This window comes from Myotis daubentonii, chromosome 19, assembly GCF_963259705.1.
Source record: "Myotis daubentonii chromosome 19, mMyoDau2.1, whole genome shotgun sequence".
In the NCBI taxonomy this organism is placed as follows: Eukaryota; Metazoa; Chordata; class Mammalia; order Chiroptera; family Vespertilionidae; genus Myotis; species Myotis daubentonii.
The window spans coordinates 5,702,323-5,729,839 of NC_081858.1; the positions used below are offsets into that span (position 1 = coordinate 5,702,323).

Genomic DNA, 27,517 nt, shown 5'->3' on the forward strand with positions numbered 1-27,517 from the left:
CTCCACTTGTGCCTGTGAGTACCTTTAGGACTCAGTGATCCTTGACCAGTGTCAATGCTCATTTCTTGCCCTGTAGCTCCCACACCGTTCAGGATACTGTGAATGCAGACACTCTCCCCAGGTTTACAGAGTTAGTAGTCACCCTGTGTCTTTCCCCCTAAAGGGCCCTGGTCAAGGGTGAGCATCCCCATCACTTTCAGTTTCCAGTGTCCCCACTTCTCTTGACCTGAGACGTTGGCTCTTCTCCCTGCCCACATGTGATTCCCAGAGGCTCTTCTTTTCAGTTTCCTGTTGCACTCAGTTACTACCTGTCTGGAGGTTTACATCCCTGGCTTTTAATCTGTCCTGTGAATATCTCACATGTTATCAGCAGGTATATTTCATGGTGACTTCTTTTTATTGCAGCTTATCTGGCCCTTTTTTAAATCTTGACCAGATGGGCTACCTTTGAGCATGATGGAGTTTTAAAGAGGACTCTTATTTTATAGTATGGAATTTCTAAATCATAATTATTTCTACCCCTATATTAATCATACTCCTCACTCAGAAGTGAAATTCTATCTTAGTCTCCTAAAGATAGATTAGAACAATGGTCGCCAACCGGTGGTCCGTGAACCAATGGTGGTCCACAAGGTCTGAAATGTTGGCGACCGCTGGATTAGGATATAGTGGGAAGGGTATTAAGCCTCTGTTAGGAATTAAATGATATAAGACGATTAGCACAAACATCCGCATGAGTGTGTCGGTGTCATGTGCAGGAAAGAAGAATATTCAACATAGATTCTGCTGTATCTCACTGGACTTCAGTAATTGCAGCACCTGTCATAAACATGTGTCTCATATAAGCAACAGTAGTATAGTAGACAGTCTTTATGGAGTGCTTACTGTGTCTTGAGAACTGTACAGGCATTTTATACAAATTATTCTCACTTAAACTTCCCAGCAGCCCTTTGAGGAAGTTATCTCTGTATTGAAAGTGAGGCTCAGAGAGGGTAAGTGACTTTCCCAAGGTCACAGAGCTGTTAAGTGGTAAAGCTTGAATCCACTCAGATCCCAAAGTATGTGCCATAACCACGATGCTTCCATGCTATTATCATCTGCAAACCTCCCTTCATACATTTCTTGTCTTTATCTGAGTTTCCTTATTTTAGGATGGAAAACTCTTTTTGATTCTTATGAGATGTCGCTTCATTAAATTTTTTTTTTTCTTAAAGAAAGGTATTGGGTAATTGAAATCAGATTGGGTTTGAAGCTGTGTTGATGGAAGTATGCATGGGATGTAGGCTGAAGCATTCAATGTAATTTTTTCCCCATCAGCTAATTTTTAAAGTATTAAGCGAGTAGATTCCGATACTAACAGAGAACATTTAAATTCTCTTGAGAGCTTAGAGGTGTTAAATAATTTCCTGGCAGTGCACATTTTACATTTTCAATCTCCCACCTCATCTCAATGCACCTGCAGCTCTGAGAATGCTCTTTTGCACTTCCTGGGAGCAGCCAGACCCCCTTCCTCTCCTCGGCCCTCCACATCCCTCCACAGTCCATTTACTTCCCAGTGCTGCTGCAGATGTTGTTGTCACTGGGGAGCTTTGGAAACAGCCAGAGTCTTTGAGTCTGTAAACAGAAAACAGACTGCTGATCAGATCTGGCACACGGCTTTGTCCAGGAAACAAGGAGTTAAACAAGTCTGGACTGTGAAGGGCTGTGACAACTGTCCTAGGGGGCGCTGTAGCCAGCTCCGGCAGTGACTCATGCTGCCCTGTCACTCAGATCAGCGCTGGCCCCTGCCATGCAGGCAGCCAGGTGGGGTGACAGCCAGAGCACGCACAGAGTGGGGAGCATGAAGCCTGCACTGCGGGGGATGTGATGCCCAGCTCACCAACTCGCTGGGCCAGGCTGCCTCAGACGCTTCAGCCTGCAGCCATGGTAACGCTTCTGGCCGGCTGCACCCCTGGGAGCCCACCACCATGGGCAGCCTCTTGGTGACGGATGGATGAGTTTCCACCTCCCTGACTTCGAGAGAGTTGAGTAGGTCTGCAGCGAGTGGAGAAAGATGTAAGATGCCCCTGGCCTGGAGTCAAGCCTTAACGAGGTAGGATGCCGATGTCCTTCGGTGCATCCGCCAGCGCAGGGGTACTGTAAATCATGGGGAAGAACTTTATTTGGCTCGTGTTTCATTATGCTGATGGAACTGCAGTGGGTTTGGGGACGGGGGGAGGCATGCTTGAGCTGGGGAGAAGGGAAAATTAACTAAAAAAAAAGTGGTTAATAAGAGCTCCGTGTGTACTCATCTGGATATGAATGAGCTAGACTGCAGTGCTATCCTAACAGGAGTTACATACCTCCCAAATCCTCTTTCCTGTTCCTCCCTCTCATTCCGGCTGATCCACGAAATTCCATCTTATTTCAACCTTATTTCAGTGAATAGCACTAAATATTAATAATGCAGACCTGTCTGGAAGAGGAAATGCATAGGTTTAGGTCATCGGGCATGCTGGCACCCCCGCCGATGCTCTGTATGAGCTCTCTGGAGATATCAGCCATGAGCAGCTTCCTCACATGAGTTTCCCAAGTGCTTTCTTTCCACCAAGTGACCTGTTTGAGTTTATCCCAGCAGAGAAGGCAGCCTGTCTGCGGGTGGGTGGCCATGTTGGCAGAGAAGGGGTTAATCTCTTGTTGCTGTAAGAGCCAGCCCAGGCAGGGGCTGCCTGTGCGAGCTAGATTGAAAGCAGGCGCTGCAGTGCCATCGCAAACGCTGAGGGAGTCAGGATTTTCTCCGCAACAGTGTGCAATCTGGCTGAATTTCTCTCTCTCCCCACCTTCTTCTTGTTTTTCTTTAACCAGCTCCTCCCCCCTTCGTTCCCACCCTCAAGTCTGATGATGACACCTCCAATTTTGATGAACCAGAGAAGAATTCGTGGGTTTCATCCTCTCCGTGCCAGCTGAACCCCTCAGGCTTCTCGGGCGAAGAACTGCCGTTTGTGGGGTTTTCATATAGCAAGGCACTGGGGATTCTTGGTAGATCTGAGTAAGTGAGAATTTGACTTTCTAAGGGACCTGCATTGATGCAAGACCCACAGAGCCCCAAGGTGGTGGTGGTCGGGTGGTGGGAGTGTGGTGGGGGGAAGCTGTTAACCAGCCTGCATTGGGAAAGCAATTTACCTGTTTGGGCTTGGGAGGGGTTGACTGTTAATATTTTCATTTTGCTCTGTTTAAGGTACCTCTTCCTGTCTGCAGCATCATAATTGTCAATTGGGTACTTTGGGTTAGTTTTCTAGTCTTTGGTCTTCTTTAGAGGGAGGAGATAGTGGGAAATAGCTAGCAGTGCAGGTCCGTGGTGGAAGGAGCAATGTGCAGGGCTAACATGAGCTGCTCATCTGTGTATCTGTCCACCTGGGTCTCCATCTCTCAGGCGGGTAGATGGAGGTCGCTATCTTGGCTGTACTGAAAAAAACCTAAAAACTGTGCCTCAGGGTTTCCTGAGGGGTTTACCTATCTGAGCTTCAAGTGGCTGTGCTGGAGCTCTCACAGAGCTGTGCTCGGCTCCGCTCGAAGTCTACTGAAGATCAGGGCGCTGGCAGAGCGCTGGCAGCCAGAGAAAGCCCGCTACCATGAGCCACCAGGAGGGAGGGAGTGTGATGCAGCGAGTTACCGATTCCCAGAACCTGGGCTTCACAGGGGAAAAACCAAACCGACCAGGAGACTAGAAAATGGAAGTGCACATATTACTGTCCACCTCTTGACATGAGAGGTCTTTCTTCGTTTTTTAAAAAGCTAATGAGAAACGCAGTAGCGTGGCAGTTGGGACGGGAGTGTCCTGGGTTCCGCCTCCCGGAATTTGTCTAAAATGCAGTAGCTTCTGTGGATGCAGGAGCTCAGTGTCTCGCTTCGCTCTCATGATCCGATGACAGTCTGTGTTCAGAGGCGGAGTTCCCAGGCAGTTCCTGGACCGGCCTGGCTCCTCACTTGGAGGCTCTCAGGGTAATGTTGGGTAGGTAGTTGCTGCCCACTTAGGAGACGAGCAGAATTTGATTTTCTCCCTGGCAGCATCATTCCAATTTGTTGTGCTTGTAGCTTAGACATCAATTTGAAGGGATATCAAGTTGGTTCTTGGATGGTGTCTCCCCTTGGGTGCTATTTTGACAGTAATGTTCCTGAAAAGATTTCAGACTGTTGTGGGGAATTGGGCACTTGACATGAGATAGGGTTGAGGGCTGCGATTGAATTTGAGACAGATTTTTATTTAGAAAGGCACTGAAGTGGTCCTTCTTCCTCCCTGCCTGGGTGCTAGGCTTAAAATTGGGGGTTGGATTTCAGTAAGTGTTGGCTGTGCCTTTCTGGCTAAATTTGCTCAGCAACCCCAAAGGGATCTGACGATGGGAGGAGAGGCAGAAAGCGAACTAGCTGTTGAATGTGCCCTCAGATGGATTTGAAATGGCCCAGCAGGGCTGCGAGCTTTTGCACTTGGCCTCACAGCCAGGGCAGACATGGAGGCCCGATACTGAAGGATGCATGGTTCCTGGGCAGCTTAACCTTGACACATGCAGCACACTGAAGGTCACAAATCGGACTGGAAGGAGGCGTGCGGAGAGTCCTAGTGCTGGTCAGTAGTGGGCTGGCCAGGTCAGAACGAAGCTTGCTTAGGGTGCCAATCAGTGATCTGAAAAACCAGAGAGGACTCGAGGGAATTAGATTTTAGGGGCAAAGGCAGAATGATACGGGGATCTTAGGTACACAGCAATTAATCTGAAGCAGAGTGTGATTAATTGCTTATTTTTCAGGAAGACCGTAATTGCATCTTCCCGTTTTTCACCGAAAGCTCAGTAAAGGGAGCTCTCTGTCAGGGCATCTCAGGGCTAAGGCCCAGGTCCTTGATGAATATTTGTTGATTTAATTTTCCTGTGATCCTTTTCCCCAGATTGTGTTTATATTGCTCACTGTATCTGAAGATATGCTGTCTTACCTTTGGTCGTTCAAACTATATCTCTAGAGCATAGAATGAGCTTCTGTTCATGCCCCAACAGAATGCTTAATAAGATTCTCTTAAAATAAAAAAAGTCCCTGCAAACAAAAGGCTGTATTTCTTATTTGGAAGATGGAATCATAGTACCTGTCTTTGGGGAAACTTCATTGCCTTTTCCATACCAATTCATGATTGGAATCAGAAAGAATTTTCGTTCATCTTAGGTCTTTTAATGTCATTTTGCCTTTGGACTATACTGCCATGGGCAGCCCTACAGGTAAAACCTATAACATCATTTTAGGAATTCACTCCACCTGTTGGATGTAGGTGACCCTGGACATATTGGATTGTTATTATTGAGAAATTCAATAAAAGAGGTTCAATGATGGAGTTACTTAGAATCCCCTGCAGGTTTGTTGATATACATTTACAAAATTCACTTGGAGGTGGGGGGAGGCATTTTCTGGGGGCACCACCATCGCCTCCAGGGATTGGTGTTTCTTCCTGAGTTTCTCCTCCTCCCCTCCCTGTTTCCAGCATCACAGGTTTTTATTTACGCACATTGATTACCTGTGCTGTTACTCACTCTTCACACCACCGAGGAAAGTGCAGATGTTGCTCTGCGGCGCTGGGTAAATTGACCCCAGGTCTGCTGCCAGTGAGTTGAATGAAATGTTCAGAGGTGGGGCTCAATGAATGAGGAATTTTCACGGAGACTCTGGCAGTGCGATGACTTTGTCTCGACTGTTTTTTAGGATCCCTTTTCGGACCCCCAGACTATTTCTAAGCCAGCCACTTGACCGCATCATTCTTTTAAGGCTTAATACAGCTCTCGATTTCAGCATTCTCTGTCTGAGTCTTCGTGGGAGTTCCTTGCAGCTTGAGTTGGAGGGAGTAGGAGAGAGTCTACAGAACTAGTTTTGGTTGTCTTTGGGGTGGGATTATGGCATAGTTGGTTAGTGCTGGAGAGTGGGTAAGTATCCCCCTTTTCTTTTTAATCAACAATAACCCAAACCAAGTCCCCAAGCTCTGCATGCCTGGTGGTTCCTGTGAGCTTCTATTTGCTTGGATTTCACAATAGTAGGGTATTAACAGAAATCAGTGTGTTAAAGGTTTCAAAATAAAGCTGGTCCCGGCCCTCTTCCCTCCCCCGTCAGTGCGGGTCCATTTCCTTAGGACCCTTCTCCTTCCTCTGAGGTTGGAGGCACTGCCTTGTTGAAGCTCTTGCTGGATCAGTACATTTCTGCAAACCTTCAGCATCAACTCTAGAAGGAAGAAGCCAGTTGGTTCTGTAGTTTGTATAGTTTCTACAGGCCAGTTGTGTGCTGTTAGAGAAGCTGGGAATTGTAGAGGAGCGCTGGAATCTCAGTGGGACTGGACTCTGGGATGCCAGTGTCTGAGGAGGCTGTTTAGGAAGGGGCTTACTCTTTCTTTTGGCTCAGGGCTTTTCCCTTTCCTTTTGGGTGGGTCTGAAATTTCGTTTTGGAGCCAGCCATCCAAACACGGGGGGAATGAAGAAGGGCTGCCATATTGCTTCCCCAGGTTCTTAGAGAACCAGTTTTTGGTGCTTCTTCCTTGCTCCACGGGGGCCTCTTTGCATGTCAGTTTCCTCCACTGCAAAGTGGGGTAATGATACCACCTCCTCTTGGGGCTGTTGGGAGGATTCTGTGAAGCATTTAAAACACTTGATCTAGTACCTGGCATGTGGAAGAGTCTCAATAAACGTTCACTTCTATTACTTTTGTTACTACTGATACTCTATTCTGTAAATGCAGTGTCTCGTTCATGCCAAATGGTGATGGGAAGAACTCAGCAATAATTAAAAGTCCAAAGTCATACCAGACCAGAAACCTAGCTTCCCAGGCCCTGGTAACTTTCTGCTAGAGAAGCTTGAATGTCCTGACCAGCTACAAATTAGTAGGCAGTTGCCAATACCTGTAGGTATAGGGTGGTGGTTGGGGTGGAGTGGATGGGGGATAGAATTAGAAGGCCCAGGCCCAGAATGGGTTCCTTTCCATCAGGTTGTACAAGTGAAAGTATATGTGTGTGAAACAATTCAGGGAGCACCAGACAAACACCTTTGCTGCAGATACCTTGGTACAAATTGGAGTGGCAGGAGAGCCTGGCAGCCCAGGACGGGACACTTAGTGGGTAATGCCAGTCACAGTTCTTGCCAAATTACAGTGATGATCATCGTTGGAATGTCTGTCCATTTTCCCTCGTCAGCTGTGATCACAGGGCAGGGCTGGGTCTCATTCATCCGCTCTTACTGGAGCGCTGGGCATGGCAAACAGGCACGAAATGTGTGCTGGAACTGAATTTATAAGCGTACGGGTGGAAGGTGAAATATTTGGCTTGGCTTTTTAAGAGACAATGATTTGGATGAGTGGAGAGGGATGTAGACAGGATTTCAGGTAGGCAGAGTGATAACAACAGCTCATCCTTATAGGGTGCCAGCTCTGTACCAGGCTCTGTTCTAAGCACTTTATACAGATCAACTCATTTAAACTGCACAGCAGCCCACAAGGAAGGTACCATCATCATCCCCAGTTTACATGTGCGGAACCTGGGCACAGAGCGAGTCAGTAACTTGCCCACGGCCACACAGCTCCAAGTTGCTCAGCCGGGACTTGAACCCAGGCAGATTCACATGCTTGTCGACGTGGAGAATGACAAGGAATGGGTTTGGGGCAGGGTCGGATGAGAATTAACAAGCGACCTAAATGCTAAATGACTTTGTTTTCAATCTCTGTGAGTTTATTGAGTAGGTAGACTGTGTAGCTCCGGGATTTTTCTGATTGATTTCTTCCTCTTCTCATTTAGACACTCTTCCCGTGTGTGTGTGTGTGTGTGTGTGTGTCCATCAACACATGCGTATGTACTCTCTCCCTAAGAGTTCTTATTTGCTAGGGTCTAAGGTTGGCAAGGACAGGGAGCTGCATTGACCTTGCTCTCCACCCTATCTGCAGGCTGATCATATACAAGTTGCTCAATAAGCATTTGGTGAATCGATCCAAATCATTTTTATGGCTGCAGCTCTCCATTTGTTGATGACTCTATGATCCGTGTCTGTTCAAACCTACATTTTATACTTCCACGCTGCCGCCTGTCATCTATCCTGGGATTGCTTATGCTAGTGAAGGATAGCCTGAACTCTCCAATCAGTCCTACTTCCTTTTTACTGAAATACTTGGGAATATTCTCTTAAAAATGGTTTTCCTTTCCATGTCCAGCCCAGATCCCTATTGCAAAGAACCTCATCGGTGTTTTGATTTTTTTCTTTAGTCAGCAACAATGACAGAATCTGTTGTGGTACATGAAGGTATGCATCCCCTGTACTTCCCAAATAGGTTAAAAAAATGTAACTGGCTCCTGCCCATGGTTTCTGTGTGTGCTGCATGGTTTCCATGCTGCCATTATCTGGACCAGATGTCTAACGTTCCCCTCGGTTGTGTTGGGTTCTCTATTCTTGATCATTCAGTTCTTCCTTCTCTTAGTCGAGCACATCTTGTTCTGCTTGCCTTATTCTGTTCTCTATTTAGACCGTGCGTGCTTGCCTTGCAGGCCTGGCAGGGCCGTTCTACCGCCTTCTCACTTGTCTTAAAGATACCTTCAGGAAAGCGGATCCAAACCATCCCAGCCCAGTCCCAAAGATTAGGCTCTAGAAGATCTGTCAAGTGTTTTTTTTTGCTGGCCTACACATGCTAATTTGCACGGTTGCCTCGGATCCCCTAAGAAGACAGTAATTGACTAAATGGAGCTGTATGTTCCCAAGCTGTGCGCCAGTTTGGCAACTCTTCCTTTACCTAAATGAATTTCTCTCTGTTCTCTCTGTTTCTCTTATCTCTTGTCTCCTGACCTCACTCTCCTTCTTTTCTCTGACAAGCTTCTAGAAAGAATAGCCTACAACCTCTTCTCAACCTCTGCACCTCTATGGAAATGACTGTCTCAGAAGCCACCGATTCCACCTCACCACTAGATACCGTTAATTGCCACATTTGTCTTGAAATTTTCTACTTTCTTCTGCAAACTTGGCTTTCCTTCTAACTCTCTGCCGTTCTCACTCCTGTGGCTGGTCTTCTGTTCCAGGCCCTTAAAACGTGCACACCGTTCTCTGGAGTTCCCTCCTCAGTGCTCTTTTTAGCCTGTTCTTGGTGATCTCATTCAGTTCCTTGATGTTAACTCTCCTTGCCCCGTGCCCTTCCTCCCAGCCAGGATATTCTACCAGTTCCTCACCATCTCTGCCCTCTGTTCCCTCCCAACACGGACGCACTCAGTAAGCCACTAGGTACTAGTTGTGGCTTCTTCATTTCGTTTAAGAAACTACCACTTTCCCTGCCCTTCTAAGATAAGAAAACGGAGTCATCTGAAACTCTTTCTGCCTCCCCCGCATCCCATCAGTTGCCAAGACCTCTATATTGTGCCTCGAGGATAACACTTGTATCTATGCCCATCTTTCTGTCCTCACCCCCTCCCCCATTGACACTTGGACTAATGCAGTAGCCTAACTGATTCCTCTGCTTCCAGTTTTCCTGGCTCTGACCCATCCTCCACAGAAGATGGAACTCTTCCCAATCACAGGCTGGATGATGTCATCTCCTGCTCAGACCTTCAGTAGTATGACAGTGCGCACAGATTTAACGGCCACTCCTGGACTTGGTATTCAAGCCTGGTCTATGCCAACACCCAGCCTGCCTTTCAGTCCTCATTCCTTCTTGTCCCCTGTGTCTGGCCAAGCTGCTCACGCTCTTCGAGGACAGTGACTGTGTTTTCTACCTTGTGCCTTGCCCCTGGCAGGTCTTCAGTGAACATTTGTCAAATTGAATTAGACTAAAGTGGCCAGGGATTATACCATTTTCTTCTGCACAGTTTATTCAACCTCTAATGGAAACTGTCATCTATTGAGGACTTCCTGTGTGCCCAGAACTATGCCGAGTGCCTTACATGCATTATCTCATTAAGTCCACACCATAAATCTGTGAGGCAGCTGGTATTAGCTCCATTTCACAGATGAGGAGACTAAGGCTCAGCAATGCTGTTATTTTTCTGAAGTTTTGTAGGTAGTAACAGATCTAAGACCCTGCTTCTAATGGTTATGACTGTACTAGATTATGCAGAACCTACAGAGTTGCCTAAAAATAACAAAGGCGAAAGAGCTGACTTCACTGAGAATTCACTCTGTACCAGATGCTATTGCAAATGACAGGCATCCTCATTTCATCCCAATAACAACCCATTGTTTTACAGATAAGAAAAGTGGTGATTAATAAGCGTGAAACTTCTTACGTTTCCTGCACTTTGATGTGGCAGAGGATGGCCAACTTTTTCAGCGTGTAACTTTAGAGCTGATATAAGCACTCTTTATTTTTTTGAATGAGCTATATAGCACAGGCTTTGGAGTCAGAGAGATAAGAGCTCATATCTAAGCTCCACCCTTGCTAGCTATGTGAACGAGGCATTTAACTTCTCTCAGCCACAGCTCCCTTATGTGTAAGTGGGGGTTATAATAGCGCCTGTCTGTTAGGTTTTTTGTGGGGAGCATACAGTTGCTAGCACCCGGAGCAGGTGAGTGTTCATTTCGTGTTTGTTATTGAGGGGTGAGGATGGGCTTAAGGGTGCTTTCGGCTTTTTGGTCTTTCCTGCTTCCACTTTATAAAAACATCGTGCTGGTTTCTGCCCATTGAGAGAAGCAGACTCCATGTGGGGTGCCTGACAGATGTCGTAATACCTCCATTCAGTTTTTTATTCTGAACGGAGTCTGTGGTGTGTCAGTAAAACACGCTCGAGGCTTCTGGTAGGATCAGTTTCAAGTGGGGTCTGAAAGCCGGCACCGGGGAAGGAGGACAGGCCAGTCTGATGTCACGCACTTCCTCCACTTTACGGTGCTTGAGTGTGGCCAGTGTGCATGTAATTGCGGCATTGCTGTCCCAGAACTGATATTGGGCAACTCTTGGGCGAGGGCCAGCAACAGTACTCATGCCAGCGTGCAAGGAAAACTGTTTTGTTTTCCTTTGTCCCACCATGACCTTTGAACTGAGGTGGCCTGGGGCACAGAAGCTCTTGGCACATCATTCATTCATTCATTCATTCACTCAACAAATATATTGTTCTAGGCCTTGTGGCCTAACTATGAAAAAGGCAGAAAAGGTTCTTGTCCTTAAGAAACTAGCATTCTGTTGGGGGAGCAGAGGATAAATAAGCTCATAAATTGGAACATTTCAGATGGTGGTTGGGGCTCTGAAGAGATCAGAACCTCGATGGGAAGGACGGGGAGTGACAGTGGCCTGAGCTGCAGGGTGCATGGGGAGCGTGGTCTGGATTTCGGTAGGTAGGGCCTTCAGGTTTGGATTGTGCTCTACAGATGGCCCTGGCTTATGATTTTTCCACTTTAAAATGGGGCAGAAGCAGAAATTGTACCTTGAATTCTTGTCTTTCCTGGTACAGTACTCTTTCATGATGATCTGTAGCAGCAGCGAACTGTAGCTCCCTGTCAGCCATACAGTCACAGGGTAAACAACCAATACCTGTTGTTTCTTTTGGATACTGTGTTCTGAGCTTGTTAAGTAGGCTAAGCTAAGCTATAATGTTCAGTAGGTTAGGTGTGGTAAATGCATTTTTGACTTACGATATTTTCAACTTATTGATGGGTTTATTGGGATGTAACCCTGTCACAAGTCAAGGAGCACCTGTAATTGCAATGAGCAGGAAGCCTTTGCAGGATTTTGAGGAGGGATGTGGAATAGCCAGTTCTTATTTCGCAAAGGGTCCCCGTGATGTTGTGTGGTGGATAGTAGGGCAACAAGAGTTAGAATCAGGGAAGTAACTTGCGTTACTGCAGCCATCCAGACAAGCGGTGCAGGTATGTCAATGAAATTAGCCTGCAAAGCTAGGCACTGGCTTAGAGGTGTGGACTGTATTAGAGATGCTATGCTTTTATTAATAACGTGATTTTTAATAACTGATTCTTGAATTATACGCTAATCATTCCAAAGCAAATGCTCTAATTCAACTGGAGACCACTGCTGATTGTGTGTGTGTGTGTGTGTGTGTGTGTGTGTGTTTGGGTAGGGTGTGTTCCAAAGCCAGTAGACTCTGAAACTCCTTAGAACAGCAGTATTTTTGATATTTCCAAGTGTTCATGATGGACACCACTGTGTATGTTAAAAGGGGTTTATAAAGTTAGTTCATCAATTTCAGAATGCCCAATCTTAAAAGCCAGTATATTTTGGGAGCAGAATGCTGATGAGTTTTTCATTCTTTGCACCGTGCTACATCTTTCAATGACATGTATTTTTAGTGCCATTGGCCACAATTAAGAAGGGCCCTCAGCTGAGCTAATTTTGAGTCCCTTATTTTAGCCTCCAGTGCCCATTCTTGGTTAGCTCACGCATATCTGTGATTTGTGACATGTGTGATCTGTGAATTGGTGGCATCTTCTGCAGTCATGGGGTCTTCTTCCCAAGGAAATAAATGGAGGCATGATGCTTAAGCATGATCTCAATTATTACAGTAGTGATTGGGAAGTACTTGCTTTTAGAATGGAAGTATAGATTGTATACTCTTTTGATATGAAGTATTCTGTTAATAGCTTTATTAAGGGTGTTTTTGGAGTTATGTGGATTATTTATAGACATTGGGAAAACTGCATTTTATCATTTTTACTTAAATGTTGAAGTTCTATGTAAAGCAATTTTTAGGTCACATCTAACACATTTAAAAAAATAAAAACATTCTTCCTGCTGCAGCAATAACAACGAAGCCCAGCCTTCCCTCTGTGTCATATGCCATTACCTCTATTAATACTCCCTGGGCCTCTATAATTATAAAGCAGATGTGTATCAGGAAGAGATGTCGATTTCAGAGTAAATTTTTCTAGAAAATAGAAGCTGGGAGAAAAGGAAGACCCAAACTTGTCTTCGTGCTCGCAGAGACAGCACTGCTGTGTGTGGGTGGGTGGCTGCATGCAGCGCTGCTCAGAAGTGCCTTTTCTCTCCATGGGGATAACTGGCTGTGGATCAGAGATGTGGCCGGGAGGAGTAGGCAAGCAATGTGTGGGCAGGCTGCATGTTCTTTTATTAGCATCCTTATTGTACTGCATCTCATCGAGCCTGGAGCATGAGCCAGCCTGGGCCTCTCAAGTCTGTGCTGTTTCCTATTTAATTACCACCCTTGAGCCACCAAGTAATGGAGGAAGAGTGTGGGCTGAGCTGTTTCTGGGGGTGGCTGTGGACTAAGCTGGCTGTGGATATAATTCAGTACCCAGGCTGCACTGGGCTCAGGCTCAGAGTTGCCCTCCCAGCACTGCACATAGCCAGTCACAGATAGAAGTTCCCTTCCCTCAACTACCTGGTTTTCCTTTCCTCTGTGACCTCGCTCCTATGAGCCTCTTCGGTACCTTTCTTGGGTTTGTGCAAGGCCTTGCAACCCCAAAGTGGCAGAGTTGGGATTTGAACCAAAAACCGTTAGGTTGCAGAGCCCAACTTTGAATTCCCAGCTCGACTGTCCTACACCCACACCCTAATCATCATCATATAGGAAAATGTAGAGGTCATAGGGTAAGCTATTCCTGAGCATCAGTGTCATGGGATAAAAATACCCACTGCATAGGCTCGTGGGGAAGACTCAACGAGGTAACCCATAGAGTACCAAGCAGTGCTTGGCACATAGTAAGTGCTCAATAAATGTGCATTAATATCAGTGATAAAGTTTGTGGCATTAATTCTATCCTACATTGCTAGTCCTTGAAGACAGGAATTGTAGCTTCCTTAACTTCGTAACTTCCACAGCAGGGTTTCTCAATCAGCACAATGGACATTTTGGGCTGGTTAATGCTTTTGGGAGGTTCTTCTGTGGATGGCAGGATGTTGAGCAGCATATCTGGCCTCAACCCATTAGATATTAATAGCTCTCCAGTCCTCGTTATGAAAGTAAAAAAACCTACAGATGTCACTGAATGTCCTCTGGGTGACAAGATTGTCCCTGATTGAGAACCACTGGTTTACATGTACCTTTCATGAGATACCATCCCTGTCTATGTCTGTCTGTGTATCTGTCTATCTATCTATCTAATCTCACATACACATCCACTTATAGGTGGTAGTCCTAAAATATTTATTGAAGTTTGAGAATTTTTTTAAATGTATGTTTGTTGATTTATTTATTTTTTAAATTTAATTTTATTGTTTAAAGTATTACAGATAGTAGTACATATGTCTCCCTTTCTTTTTTTTCCTCATTGACCTTTCCCCGGCCTCCCCTACCCCCCAGCACATGCCCTCCCTCCTGCCCCCCCCCCCAGTGTCTTGTGTCCATTGGTTATGCATGCATAACATTGTATGCATGCATACAAGTCCTTTGGTTGATCTCTTACCCCACCCCCCAACACTCCCCAGCCTTCCCACTGTAATTTGACAGTCTGTTCGATGCTTCTCTGCCTCTGTATCTATCTTTTTGTTCATCAGGTTATAATGTTCTTTATTATCCATAAATGAGTGAGATCATATGGTGTTTTTCTTTCACTTCCTGGCTTATTTCACTTAGCATAATGCTCTCCAGTTTCATCCATGCTGCTGCAAATGGTAAGAATTCCTTCTTTTTTATGGCAGTGTAGTATTCCATTGTGTAGATGTACTATAGTTTTCTAATCCACTCATCTATTGATGGGCGCTTAGGTTGTTTCCAAATCTTGGCTATTGTAAATTGTGCTGCTATGAACATAGGAGTGCATATAGCCTTTCTGATTGGTGTTTCTGTTTTCTTGGGATATATTCCTAGAAGTGGTATTACTGGGTCAAATGGCAGTTCCATTTTTAAATTTTTGAGGAAATGGCAGACTGTTTTCCACAGTGGCTGCACCAGTCTGCATTCCCACCAGCAGTGAAGGAGGGTTCCTTTTTCTCTGCATCCTCTCCAGCACTTGTCATTTGTTGATTTGTTGATGATAGCCATTCTGACAGGTGTGAGGTGGTACCTCATTGTTGTTTTGATTTGCATCTCTCGGATGATTAGTGACTTTGAGCATGTTTTCATGTGATTCTTGGCTTTCTGAGTGTCCTCTTTCGAAAAGATTCTATTTAGGTCCTTTGCCCATTTTTTGATTGGATTATTTATTTTCCTTTTGTTGAATTGTATGAGTTCCCTGTAAATGTTGGAGATTAAACCCTTATTGGTGATAACATTGGCAAATATGTTCTTCCATGCAGTGGGCTTTCTTGTTGTTTTGTTGATGGTTTCTTTTGCTGTGTAGAAGCTTTTTATTTTGATGTAATCCCATTTGTTTATTTTCTTAGTCTCTCTTGCCCTAGGATCTGTGTAAAGATATTGTTACGACATATGTCTGCAATTTTGCTGCCTATGGAGTCTTGTAGGATTTTTATGGTTTCCCGTCTTACATTCAAGTCCTTTAGCCATTTGGAGTTTGTTTTTGTGTCTGGTGTAAGTTGGTGATCTAGTGTCATTTTTTTGCATGTATCTGACCAAATTTCCCAGCACCATTTATTAAAGAGGCTGTTTTGACTCCATTGTATGCTCTTGCCTCCTTTGTCGAATATTAATTGAGTATAATGGTTTGGGTCAATTTCTGGGTCCTCTATTCTGTTCCATTGGTCTATATGTCTGTTCTTGTGCCAGTACCAGACAGTTTTGAGAACCATGGCTTGTTCTTCTTTCTCAGGATAGCTGTGGCTATTTGGGGTCTTTTTTTATTCCAGATGAATTTTTGGAGAGTTTGTTCTAGATCTTTGAAATATGCCATTGGTATTTTAATAGGTATTGCATTGAATCTATAGATTGCTTTAGGTAGTATGGACATTTTAATGATGTTGATTCTACCAATCCATGAACATGGTATGTTCTTCCACTTGTTTATGTCTTCCTCTATCTCTTTTTTCAATGTCCTGTAATTTTCCAAGTACAGGTCTTTTACGACCTTGGTTAAGTTTATTCTTAGGTATCTTAATTTTTTTGGTGCAATGGTAAATAGGATTGTTTTTTTCATTTCTCTTTCTGTGAGTTCATTATTGGTGTATAAAAAGGCCATAGATTTCTGGGTGTTAATTTTGTATCCTGCTACACTGCCATATTCATTTATTAGGTCTAGTAGTTTTTTGATGGAGTCTTTAGGGCTTTCTATGTATAATATCATGTCATCTGCAAATAAGGACAGTTTTACTTCTTTTCCAACTTGGATGCCTTTTATTTTTTCTTCTTGTCTGATCACCATGGCTAGTACTTCTAGTGCTATGTCGAAAAGGAGTGGTGAAAGTGGGCATCCTTGTCTTGTTCCTGTTCTTAGGGGAAATGAATTTAGTTTTTGCCCATTGAGTATGATGTTGGCTGTAGGTTTGTCATATAAGGCTTTCATTATGTTGAGGTATGATCCCTCTATTCCCACTTTGCTGAGAATTTTTAACAAGAAAGGGTATTGGATTTTGTCAAATGCTTTTTCTGCATCAATTGATATGATAATGTGATTTTTGTCTCTCAGTTTGTTTATGTGATGTATCACATTTATTGATTTGTGGATATTGAGCCATCCTTGCATCCCTAGAATAAGTCCCACTTGGTCATGGTGTATGATCTTTCTAATGTATTGCTGAATCTGATTTGCTAGGATTTTGTTGAGGATTTTAGCATTATGTTCATCAAGGATATTGGCCTGTAGTTCTCTTTTTTTGTGGTGTCTTTATCTGGTTTTGGGATTAGGGTAATGCTGGCTTCATAGAAAGAGCTTGGAAGTGTGCCTTCCTCTTGAATTTTTTGGAATAGTCTGAGGAGGATAGGTTTTAGTTCTTCTTTGAATGCTTGGTAGAACTCCCCTGTAAAGCTGTCCAGACCAGGGCTTTTGCTTGCTGGAAGATTTTTGAGCGCTGTTTCAATTTCTTCAGTAGTTATCGACCTATTCAGGTTTTTTGACTCTTCTTGGTTGAGTTTTGGGAGCTTGTATTTTTCTAAGAATTTGTCCATTTCATCTAGGTTGTCCATTTTGTTGGAATAGAGTTGTTCATAGTACTTTTTCATAATTGTTTGTATGTCTGTGGGATCTGTTGTTATTTCACCTCTTTCATTTCTGATTTTGTTTATTTAAGTCCTCTCTCTTTGCTTCTTGGTAAGCCTGGCTAGAGGTTCATCAATCTTGTTTATCCTTTCAAAGAACCAGCTCTTGGTTTTGTTTATCTTTTGTATTTTTTTTTTTTTTGGTCTCTCTGTGTCGTTTATCTCTGCTGTGATCTTTATTATTTTCTTCCTTCTGCTTATGCTGGGCTTTTCTTGTTGCTCTCTTTCTAACTCTCCTTCTGGCACCCCTATTATGCGGATGTTTCGTTTCGTGTTGTCCCAAAGTTCCCTTAGGCTCTCCTGTTTTTTAAGTTTTTTTTCTAGATGCTGCTCTGCTTGGGTATTTTTTCCTACCTTGTCTTCTAACTCACTGATGCAGTCCTCTGCTTCTTCTAGTCTACTGTTGATGCTTTCTATTGAGTTCTTTATAGCAGCAATGTCATTTTTCATTTCTTCTTGGTTCTTCTTCATTTCCTCTTGGTTCTTACACATATTGTTGAATTTGTCTTCCATTCTTTTCAGCCACCTTATGACCATTTCTCTGTATTCTTTCTCTGATATATTGCTTGCCTCCTTTTTGTTTACTCCCTTTTCTGATGCCTCCTTTTCTTTCATTTGCGAGCTGTTTCTTTGTCTCCCCATGATTTCTTTTCTCCGGGTGTCTGGTTATGTAGCTCTCTCTCTCCATCCAGTTCTGCGTGCAATTCTCCAAACGTTTCTTCCCGCACATCCTTTTCCCCCTGGCACTAAGCAGCCAGCACACTAGTAAAATCCGAGGCTGCCTTTTTGCTCCCAGTCTAGCTATGGGCTGATTTTTAGAGTTCCCTTCTGCCATCAGCCCTGTAGATCTCCTTCCATATTCGTGGATCACGCTGGCCCCAACAGCCACGGACTTTGTGGGGCACAGACTTCCCCTGCTCATGTTCCTCTCTCCAACCTGGATTGCAGAACTCACCTTTCCCTAGGCAAAATCTGACCTTTTTGTGAGGAGGAGCAGGGACTCATCTGAGTCCACGTATTTGCGATGCTTGGGATCCGGTGTTCCTGGGTTCGTAGCTGGTCCCTGGGTGCCATGGTTGCAGGATCCCTGGGTGTATATGCTCCTGATAACAGCCACTCTCCCCTTCAAGATGGCGCGGTCTCCATGGCAGAGCCGGCTGCTCCGGGAGAGATTTCAGCAGCAGTGGAGGCTGCCTGGTTAGGGGAGCCCAATCCAGCAGTCTCCAACAGTCCCCTGGAGTATAGCTATTGCTCGCCCACAAATTTATACTCTCCGTACGTCCACACCCTCTCCTTTCGTTCTCTCACACACTATCTTGCAGTCTGCCTTCCCGTCGGCAGCCATCTTCCTAATGTATATTTATTGATTTCAGAGAGGAAGGGAGAGGGAGCGAGAGAAACATCAATGATGAGAGAGAATCATTGATCGGCTGCCTCCTGCACACCCCCTACTGGGGATCAAGCCTGCAACCAGGGCATGCACCCTTGACTGGAATCAAACTTGGGACCCTTCAGCCTGAAGGCTGTGCTCTATCCACTGGGCTAAACCAGCTAGGGCGAAGTTTGAGAATTCTTGGAAAATTCTTTAATTAGTAGATAGACTCCCATTCCAGGGTCAACAGAACTTCATGATTAGATAGTTTCTTAGCTGTGATTCTGTGCCCGTCAGTCAACCAGCTACACGATCTTTTGCCAACTTTCCTTAAAGCAACAATACCATCAGCTCTTTAAACAGTACTACTCTTGATGAAATGGTCCATTTCATGATAATTTTTAACCAGCTGAGTTACTAGTTGTAGAGGACAGGGACCTATTTGGTAACAGTCTGGTGGCTCTGAGACCAGCTTTGTCTCGAACCTCATAAGCTATGATTTACAATATGGTTAATTCTACAGTAATGCAAATGTCAGCAATAATTTGCTATTGCTTTGAAAGTCATAAGGATGGCTAATGAAAGCTTAGAAAAAAATAGATAATACAGTGGGGCCTTGACTTACGAGTGTCCCGACTAACGAGTTTTTTGAGATACGAGCCGTCTCTCAGCTGATGTTTTGCTTTGAGTTGCGAGCTAAAATTCGGGTTACGAGCCAGCTTCAGATATCCCACCGCTAATTGGCGCAGCGAACTTCATAGTGTACGCCACAACATCAGCCCAGCATCACGTGTCTCACTCGTTCACTTTTTGATTTGACATACGAGTAATTTGAGTTACGAGCTCCGTCACGGAACAAATTAAACTCATAAGTCAAGGCCCCACTGTATTTCAGAATATCTATTGGGGGGATTTGTTGGTTCAAGAAATACAGAGCTTATCATTGCTGCTAATGATTGAATTGGCCATCAAAAATAAATGGAATACAAATATGTTAGGTTGGGCCTGCCTCTAGTATATTTCTTTTATAGAAATTAATGAAAATGGTATATTTTAGTTGACTTATTAACAATGGGAGCATATAAAAGGAATAGCCTTTTATCATTGTCTAAAACATGTGCATTGTCTTGAAATTCATAGCCCACCTGGATTAACTTAAAAATTATGTTCCCACTCAAAAAGTGACCAAAGGGCAGCAGCATCAAATGGTTTGGTGAGAGTGCCACCTGGCACCAAAAGCTGGGGACAGTCATACTATGAGGTATAAATCACAGGCATCATGGTTCTCAGTGCTGTGTGTACATTAGAATTACCAAGGAGCTTAATAAAAATGGTACTGCCCAGGCCCTACTATCTATACTAATAAAAGGGTAATATGCTAATTAGACTGGGAGACCGGACATCTTCCGACTACCTGACTTCCCTCCAGACAAAGCCACAGTGGTGGGGCCGAGGCAGAGGCAGTTAGGGGCCATGAAGCTGGCAGCGGAGGGCAGTTGGGAGCCATGAGGCTGGCCAGGGAGGGCATCTGGGGGCTATGAGGCCGGCAGGGGAGGGCAGTTGGGGGCCATAAGGGGAGCGGTTAGGTGTCAATCAAGCCGGTAGGCAGGCAAGCGGTTAGGAGCCAGTAGTCCCGGATTGTGAGAGGGATGTCTGACTGCCGGTACAGGGATGGGGCCTAAACCAGCAGTCGGACATCCCCCGAGGGGTCCTGGATTGGAGAGGGTGCATGCTGGGTTAAGGAACACCCCCCACTCCCACCCCTTGTGCAGGAATTTCATGCACTGGGCCTCTAGTTAGTCTCTATGTCTCTGATTTAATTGGTCTTTTTGGACCCCAGACATTTTTTTTTTTAAGGCTTAATTTTTTTAAAATTTTTTTTCTTTATTGATTAAGGTATTACATATGTGTCCTTATCCCCCCATTGCTACCCCCCCCCCCCCATTCCCTCACCCCCTGGTGTCTGTGTCCATTGGTTAGGCTTATATGCATGCATGTAAGTCATTTGGTTGATCTCTCTCCCTTACCCCCACCTTCTCCTACCTTCCCTCTGAGGTTTGATGGTCTGATAGATGCTTCTCTTTCTCTGGATCTGTTTTTGTTCATCAGTTTATGTTGTTCATTATATTCCACAAATGAGTGAGATCATGTGATGCTTATCTTTCTCTGACTGGCTTATTTCACTTAGCATAATGCTCTCCAGTTCCATCCATGCTGTTGCAAATGGTAAGAGGTCTTTTATTTTTACAGCAGCATAGTATCCCATTGTGTAGATATACCACAGTTTTCTAATCCACTCATCTGCTGATGGGCACTTAGGCTGTTTCCAAGTCTTAGCTATGGTGAATTGTGCTGCTATGAACATAGGGGTGCATATATCCTTTCTGATTGGTGTTCCTAGTTTTTTGGGATATATTCCTAGAAGTGGGATCGCTAGGTCAGATGGGAGTTCCTTTTTTAGTTTTTTTAGGAAACTCCACAGTGGCTGCACCAGTCTGCATTCCCACCAGCAGTGCATGAATGAGGGTTCCTTTTTTTCCACAACCTCGCCAACACTTGTTATTTGTTGATGATAGCCATTCTGACAGGTGTGAGATGGTACCTCATGGTTGTTTTGATTTGCATTTCTCGGATAATTAGTGACTTTGCTTAATTTTTTTTTAAAATATATTTTATTGATTTTTTACAGAGAGGAAGGGAGAGAGATAGAGAGTCAGAAACATCGATGAGAGAGAAACATCAATCAGCTGCCTCCTGCACATCTCCCACTGGGGATGTGCCCGCAACCCAGGTACATGCCCTTGACCGGAATCGAACCCGGGACCCCTCGGTCCGCAGGCCGACGCTCTATCCACTGAGCCAAACCGGTTTCGGCACTTTGCTTAATTTTTTAAGAGCAGTTTTAGGTTCACAGCAAAATTGAGAAGAAGGTTTGGAAATTTCACACATACTTCTTGCCCCCGCTATCAACATCTGGCACCAAAGTGGTACCATTGTTACAATGGATAAAACCTTCACTGATACATCATTATCACTCAGAGTTCATAGTTCACTCTTGTTGTACCATTCATTCTAGGGCTTTGGACACGTATATAATAACATGTATCCATCATGGCAGTATCACATGGGTATTTTCATTGTCCAACATCAGTATTTTTCAAAGGCTCTCCAGGTGACACTAAGGTGCAGGGATGTCCAGAGGGCTGCGATGAACTTTGCCCTCTATCCTCCAGCCTTATGCTCCAATCCCATTGTTGTTTATGGGATTGTTGCTACAAGCCGGTTTAATCACAGAATTCTTACCAGAGCTTTTAAAATTTTTATTTTGTTTATTATTTAAAATTTTATGAGTTTATTTGAGCCAAACTGAGAACAAGCCCAGAAGTAAGATCTCAAAAGAACTGAGAACTAGAGCAGCGGTTCTCAACCTGTGGGTCGCGACCACTTTGGGGGTCGAACGACCCTTTCACAGGGGTCGCCTAAGACCATCGGAAACACATATATAATTACATATTGTTTTTGTGATTAATCACTATGCTTTAATTTTGTTCAATTTGTAACAATGACAACACATCCTGCATATCAGATATTTACATTACGATTCATAACAGTAGCAAAATTACAGTTATGAAGTAGCAACGAAAATAATTTTATGGTTGAGGGTCACCACAACATGAGGAACTGTATTAAAGGGTCGCGGCATTAGGAAGGTTGAGAACCACTGCTCTAGAGAATGGCAGTTTTGCGGTTCTCTTTATACTTTTAGAGCCAAAGGAGAAAACGTAAGGAGGGTTACATGAAACCCATTGGTGGTAGATGAAGGAGGTAGGAGAAACCAGGAAGAAGAAATGTCTAGAATTGGATAGAGTAAAATGGAGAGGTACATACTTCTTTTATACTGGTGGGTACAGGATAGTTAACATTTAACATTTGTAGTACATTGAGATGGTATTCGGGCAACAAGACAACAATCACCATAGCTTTTTATAGATATGATTTTTATTTCTTAAAAAGACTATTTTCTTAGCACCTTTATTCGGAAGAGCTCTTAATTGTTGTACTTAGACCTTCTAAACAGTGAACATTTGTCAAGTATGAAAGCAGGAGAAGAATGAGGGCGTTAGAACTCGGGCGACCAGGAGGGATGTCACTTTGTCTCCTTCCTGCAAGAGCCAGTGAGTTGGGCCACACATCTCCTCGATTCTGGGTCCCATTAATGAGTGACCTAGATTAGGATTTTGTTTGTTTTGTGAATCAAGCCATCAGCTTTGCACCCACAGCAGCCCACTTCAAGCGTTAAGCCTGCCCTCCACGTGTCATCAGGTTGTGGGAGCCACTTCCCATCCCATCATCATGCACCCATGTGTTCACTCCTCTAAAGAGTGCCAGGCACTGTGCTTGGGCACAGAGAGCTGTGTCCTGTGTTGTCTTCTCTGACTCAGGTCAGTGCGTGTGACGTAATGACAGGCGGGGGTTCTAGATACTGAAGGACCTGCGAGCCTGTCTGCAGATCAGCCCTCCCTCCTGGGTGGGTTGGGTCTTCTTCTCTAGCTCACCCCCAGAGTGAAGACAAGAATGAAGGAAGCAGCAAGGGTAACTCAAGTCATGCCAAGCAACCCATTTCATCTCAGATTAAAGGGGGAAAAACTGTGTGTGTGTCTGTGTACCTAGATTTAGGTACCAAACAGGCTAATGAGAGGCGTAGAAATCAGTTAAAATTTTTGGCCAAATGTTAGATTTTAAAAAGGATTTATTTCTGGATTTTAGTCCCTGTTGCCCATTTCTATGAATAAGCAACATTTGTTTTAATGTGAATAATAGCACAGAGTGAATTCAACCCCCTGAGTTTGACTATTTCAAGCAACTGTTTTAGGCCTGTGAGGCATGTGCTATTTATGACATTGCATGGGTAGTGATGACAGGAACGACAGTGATACTAGTAAATGGTCGGCATTTATTGAACCCTCGCGATGTGCCAGGCACTGTGCTTGGGGCTTTACCTGGGTTATCTCATTTAATCCCTGCAGGGACTCTTTGAAGTAGGTTGAGAATTATCCCCATTTTACAGATGAGGAAACCGCAGCTCAGAGAGGTTACACAGCTAGCATGGCAGAGTCAGATTTTGAACAAAGCAGCCTGGCTCTGGGTGTTGACCTGCTTGGCTGCCCTGTAGTGTGTTTGTAGGGAGCTGTCACTGGGGCATGGCAAGACAGCACTATCCCGCCAACCCCGTCACTGGGCGGGGAGCTGCAAGGAGAGGTGTTCTGAGTTGCTGCAGGAAACTGACCTCTTTCAGACAGGGAAGTAGATTGGGTCGGCAGAAAGCGGAACTTTTGCCTGCTGGTAAGAAGTGAATGCCTATGGAGAACCAGCTCCTGCAGTCCCGTTACCAAGGCAACAGAGATGGGGCTGTGGGACAGCGGTGGGCTCTGCTGCATGTCCTTACCTATGTGAGAACCCTTGTCGGTTGTTGCTCTGACCCTGCCCTTCACCAGTCCCAGTGTTTGTGCCCTGGGAGCCAACCCCTGTGGGAAGCTGTCCTGGAAGGGGACTGTCATTTCCACCCATAATTAGCTGTTTCTAGGGATGAGGCAGAGTGTGCGAGTGATATACACAAGCATATCGTGTCTGTGGCGAGAGCATCCTTCTAACCCACTTGCAGGAGGTCACGCTGCATTATTTTTGTGATATTTTTCCAAGGGTTATATCAGGTGTATCAAGTCATTCTCCCTGTCCCAGCTCTTTATTGTGAGACCAACTGAAACCATTTAGTAACTGGCAGGTTGCTTAATCACTCTGGGCCTCAATTTCCTCATCTATAAAATGAGGATAATAAATTGTATCTGCCTCCCAGAGTTGTGAGGAATAGAGAGTAAAAACATGTCTAGAGTTAGAACAGAACCAGTCATGTAGTCAGTGCCCAGTAAGTGTATGAGCTTTCTAGAGCTGCTGTAACAAATTGCTACAAATTTAGTGGCTTAACACAGGACACTGACTACCTTCACGTTCTGGAGGTCAGAAGTCTGGAGGTCAGAAGTCTGAGATGAGCTGAAATCAAGGTGTAGACAAGACTGCACTCTGGAGCTTCTGAGAGAATCGGTCTCCTTGCCTTTTCCAGCTTCTGCTAGCCGCCTAGATTCCCTGGCTTGTGGCCCCTTCCTCCATCTTCAAAGCTGCGGTGTGGTATCTTCAAATCTCTCTGACTCTGACCCTGATTCTGTTGTCATATCTCCTTCCTTCTTCTGCTTTCATTTTATAAGGATCCTTATGATTACATTGGACCCAACCAAATAATCCACATTAATCTCCCCATCTCAAAATCCTTCATTTAATCACATCTGCAACGTCTCCTTTGCTGTGTCAGGTAACAGATTCACAGGTTCTGGACATTCGGATGTGGACCTCTTGGGGCCGGGGCATTATTCAGCCTACCATAGTTAGCCTCAGCGGTTTGTATAAAATGAAACAGAACCAACTGGCTAGCTTGGGGATGGAATAAACAATAATTTGATCCGTGTACATTTATTGTGCACTTGCTGTGTTAGCTCTGCTCTGCCTCAGGACTATATCAATTATCCCTCCTCCCTAGAGCTTGTTTCCGTCCAGAGCTTTGGGTGGCCTGCACCTTCCCATCCTCAGGCCCCAGTTTAAATGTCACCTCCTCCGAGAGGCACTCCCTGATTACTATTGCTTAAAGCAGACCCTGGATCCATTGTCTCTTCATGTCATGTCACCCTGTTTCCTTCTTTGTCATCATCTGTAACCTTTTTGTGTGTGTCTGCCTGATGCATTCTTTCTGCCCCCTGCGGAATGTCAGTTCCAGGAGGGCAGGGACCTTGATGTCTAATTTACTGCTATTTCAGTGCCTGGGACAGTTTCTGGAACACAGTAGGTGCACAGCACATATCTGCTGAGTGTGCGTGAAGCCATGTAGGCAGGGTGCTGCTCACAATCTCCTCTGTGGTAGGTCCTTTTATTAGCATTCCAACTCATAGACATGGAAACCGAGGCTCAGAGAGTCTGAATATTGCCTCAGGTCAGTGGCAGCTGAATTGACACCCAGCTCTGCCTGCTTCCAGAATTCTTGCTTCCTTCCACCTTCCTGCCTCATGGCCGTGATGCCGTTAGAAGCCCTGCTGATGGCCACAGAGCTCTGGAAGCTCCACCGTCCGTGCGTCGTTTCTGAGTGCGGCTTCAGGCCGTGCACGTGCCACCCTGACATTGGTTTCCCTCTGCCTAGGTCTGTTGTGCCGGGCCTGGACTCCCCTGCCAAGACCAGCTCCATGGAAAAGAAACTTCTCATCAAAAGCAAAGAGCTGCAAGACTCCCAGGACAAGTGTCACAAGGTATTTATTTCCACAGCCGGCCTCTCTCCTTGCTCCAGGATCCTCCCGTCAATGTATGCCAAGGGAGCCGCCCGGGGCCGCTGCTGGCACTGAGCCACCTGATCCATACAGAGCGAGTGAGGTGCTCTCTCCCTCGCTGAAGTCACACCTCCAGCAGCTCAGAGGGAGATGAATTCGGGCCTTGACTTTGCTGTAAATCCTTTAAATCTTAACCAGAGGAGGCCCTGGATTTAAAACGGCCTGTTTCTCAGCATGACCCAGCCAGATGTCCGCTTCTTCCGGCAGGTGGTGTGGGTCCTCACCTGTGGCCGAGATGCATCCCATCTGCTCTGAGTGATGCGAAGTTTCTCTTCCTAGTCTTTTAAAACTCCTGCTTATGTAACTGCTGCCACGGTGTTGATTATGCTCAACGTCTCTTAACATTCACTGTACCTGCCCAGGGGCAGCTTTCTGGAAGCTCATAAAAGTCACTGCTTGCCTGGGACTCCTAGGAGTGCAGACGAATACATATCTCCTTGCCCTGTCCTGGATTGTCCTCTAGATCTTTGCAAGGAGATGGGGGGGATCAAGATGGATTTGGGGTAACATTAAAGTGACGTCTGCAAAAACCAAACCAAACCAAAAAAGCAAGCAGGTGAAAAGTGATGATTGTGGCTTTCTTGCTCACTGGGTTAGAGGAGTGACCAAGAGTGAACCGAGACTTGAATGAGAGGAGTGACTTAGCATTGGTGACTATCCTTACGAAGAACTGTGCGCTCCTGGGCGAAGAAACAATGGTATTTCCATCCCAACCTTTGGCGAGATAGTGCCAGCCCAGACCACCAGGTGGTTTTGGAGGCCACTTGAGATGTGATAGCCCCCGACGAACCTCCAGGGGCCTTTATAACCTGTCGATGTGTTTATTTCAGATGGAGCAGGAAATGACCCGGTTACATCGGAGAGTGTCAGAGGTGGAGGCTGTGCTTAGTCAGAAGGAGGTGGAGCTGAAGGCCTCTGAGACTCAGAGATCCCTCCTGGAGCAGGACCTTGCTACCTACATCACAGAATGCAGTGTGAGCCTTCCCCAAGTCCCCTGCCCTTGGAGGTGGCACTTCCTGTTGTGTGTGTCTCATCCTGTTTCATGACAGCTCCATGAGGCACATCACAGCCAATGGCAGAGAGTAGAGAAAGGGAGCTTACAAAAGCAAGCATTGTGATTTGCAGAGCAGTGTGAGCCTGGCGAGAGGTCCCAGAGAGAAATGAGACTGGACCCCAGGAAGTCCAGGCAGGCCGCAGAGCTTGGAGATGGGCGTAGTCATCATTGCAGCAAGTCACCAAGGGTCCTAACTTCACCCATCCCAACCTCTCTGGTCCAAACCGACACCATGTCTGACACGATCAGCCTCGGGAACCAACTCGCAAATAAGCACAAGAAAATGTCTTTTGAATCTGCCTGAAATCAATTTTTCATTGCCTGCAACTGGCGTAGCAACAAGAAAACTCAGCCTTTAAAAACCCAGACCCTCTGTCATTATTTACCATGTGGCTTTTTTTTCCCCTTTCCATCACAAGAGTAGACTGTCTTCTCCATTGTCTCGTTAAATTTTTCATCCAGGTGTTTTTTTAATGTGCCCAACTAAACAGTCTTAAAAAAATTGAATCACAATCACACATTTTTCAAGTTTCCTTTCCCCCCCTTCTCTCACGAGGGAGAGATCTATAGGATGTGGCTAATTAAGAGTAACTGCTATGTTTCCATTCCAGATCTGGCTGCCTTTCAGTGGTGGGTGAAGTTATTCAGCT

The 27,517-nt window shown here is 45.1% G+C and overlaps 1 protein-coding gene across 8 annotated transcripts in view; it reads left to right on the forward strand.

Annotated features, from left to right (window-relative positions):
* Positions 1-27,517, forward strand: part of CIT (citron rho-interacting serine/threonine kinase) — a 170,716-nt gene that overhangs the window by 62,353 nt on the left and 80,846 nt on the right. For 6 of the 8 annotated variants that reach the window (XM_059676599.1, XM_059676601.1, XM_059676602.1 and 3 more), the window contains exons 10-12: positions 2,845-3,028; positions 25,630-25,735; positions 26,644-26,787. In XM_059676599.1, coding sequence (XP_059532582.1) covers positions 2,845-3,028; positions 25,630-25,735; positions 26,644-26,787 — 434 coding nt within the window. Of the gene's footprint in view, positions 1-1,796; positions 2,093-2,844; positions 3,029-25,629; positions 25,736-25,763; positions 26,512-26,643; positions 26,788-27,517 lie in introns of those variants that run through there. The other 2 variants (XM_059676606.1, XM_059676607.1) reach the window with 2 other exon arrangements.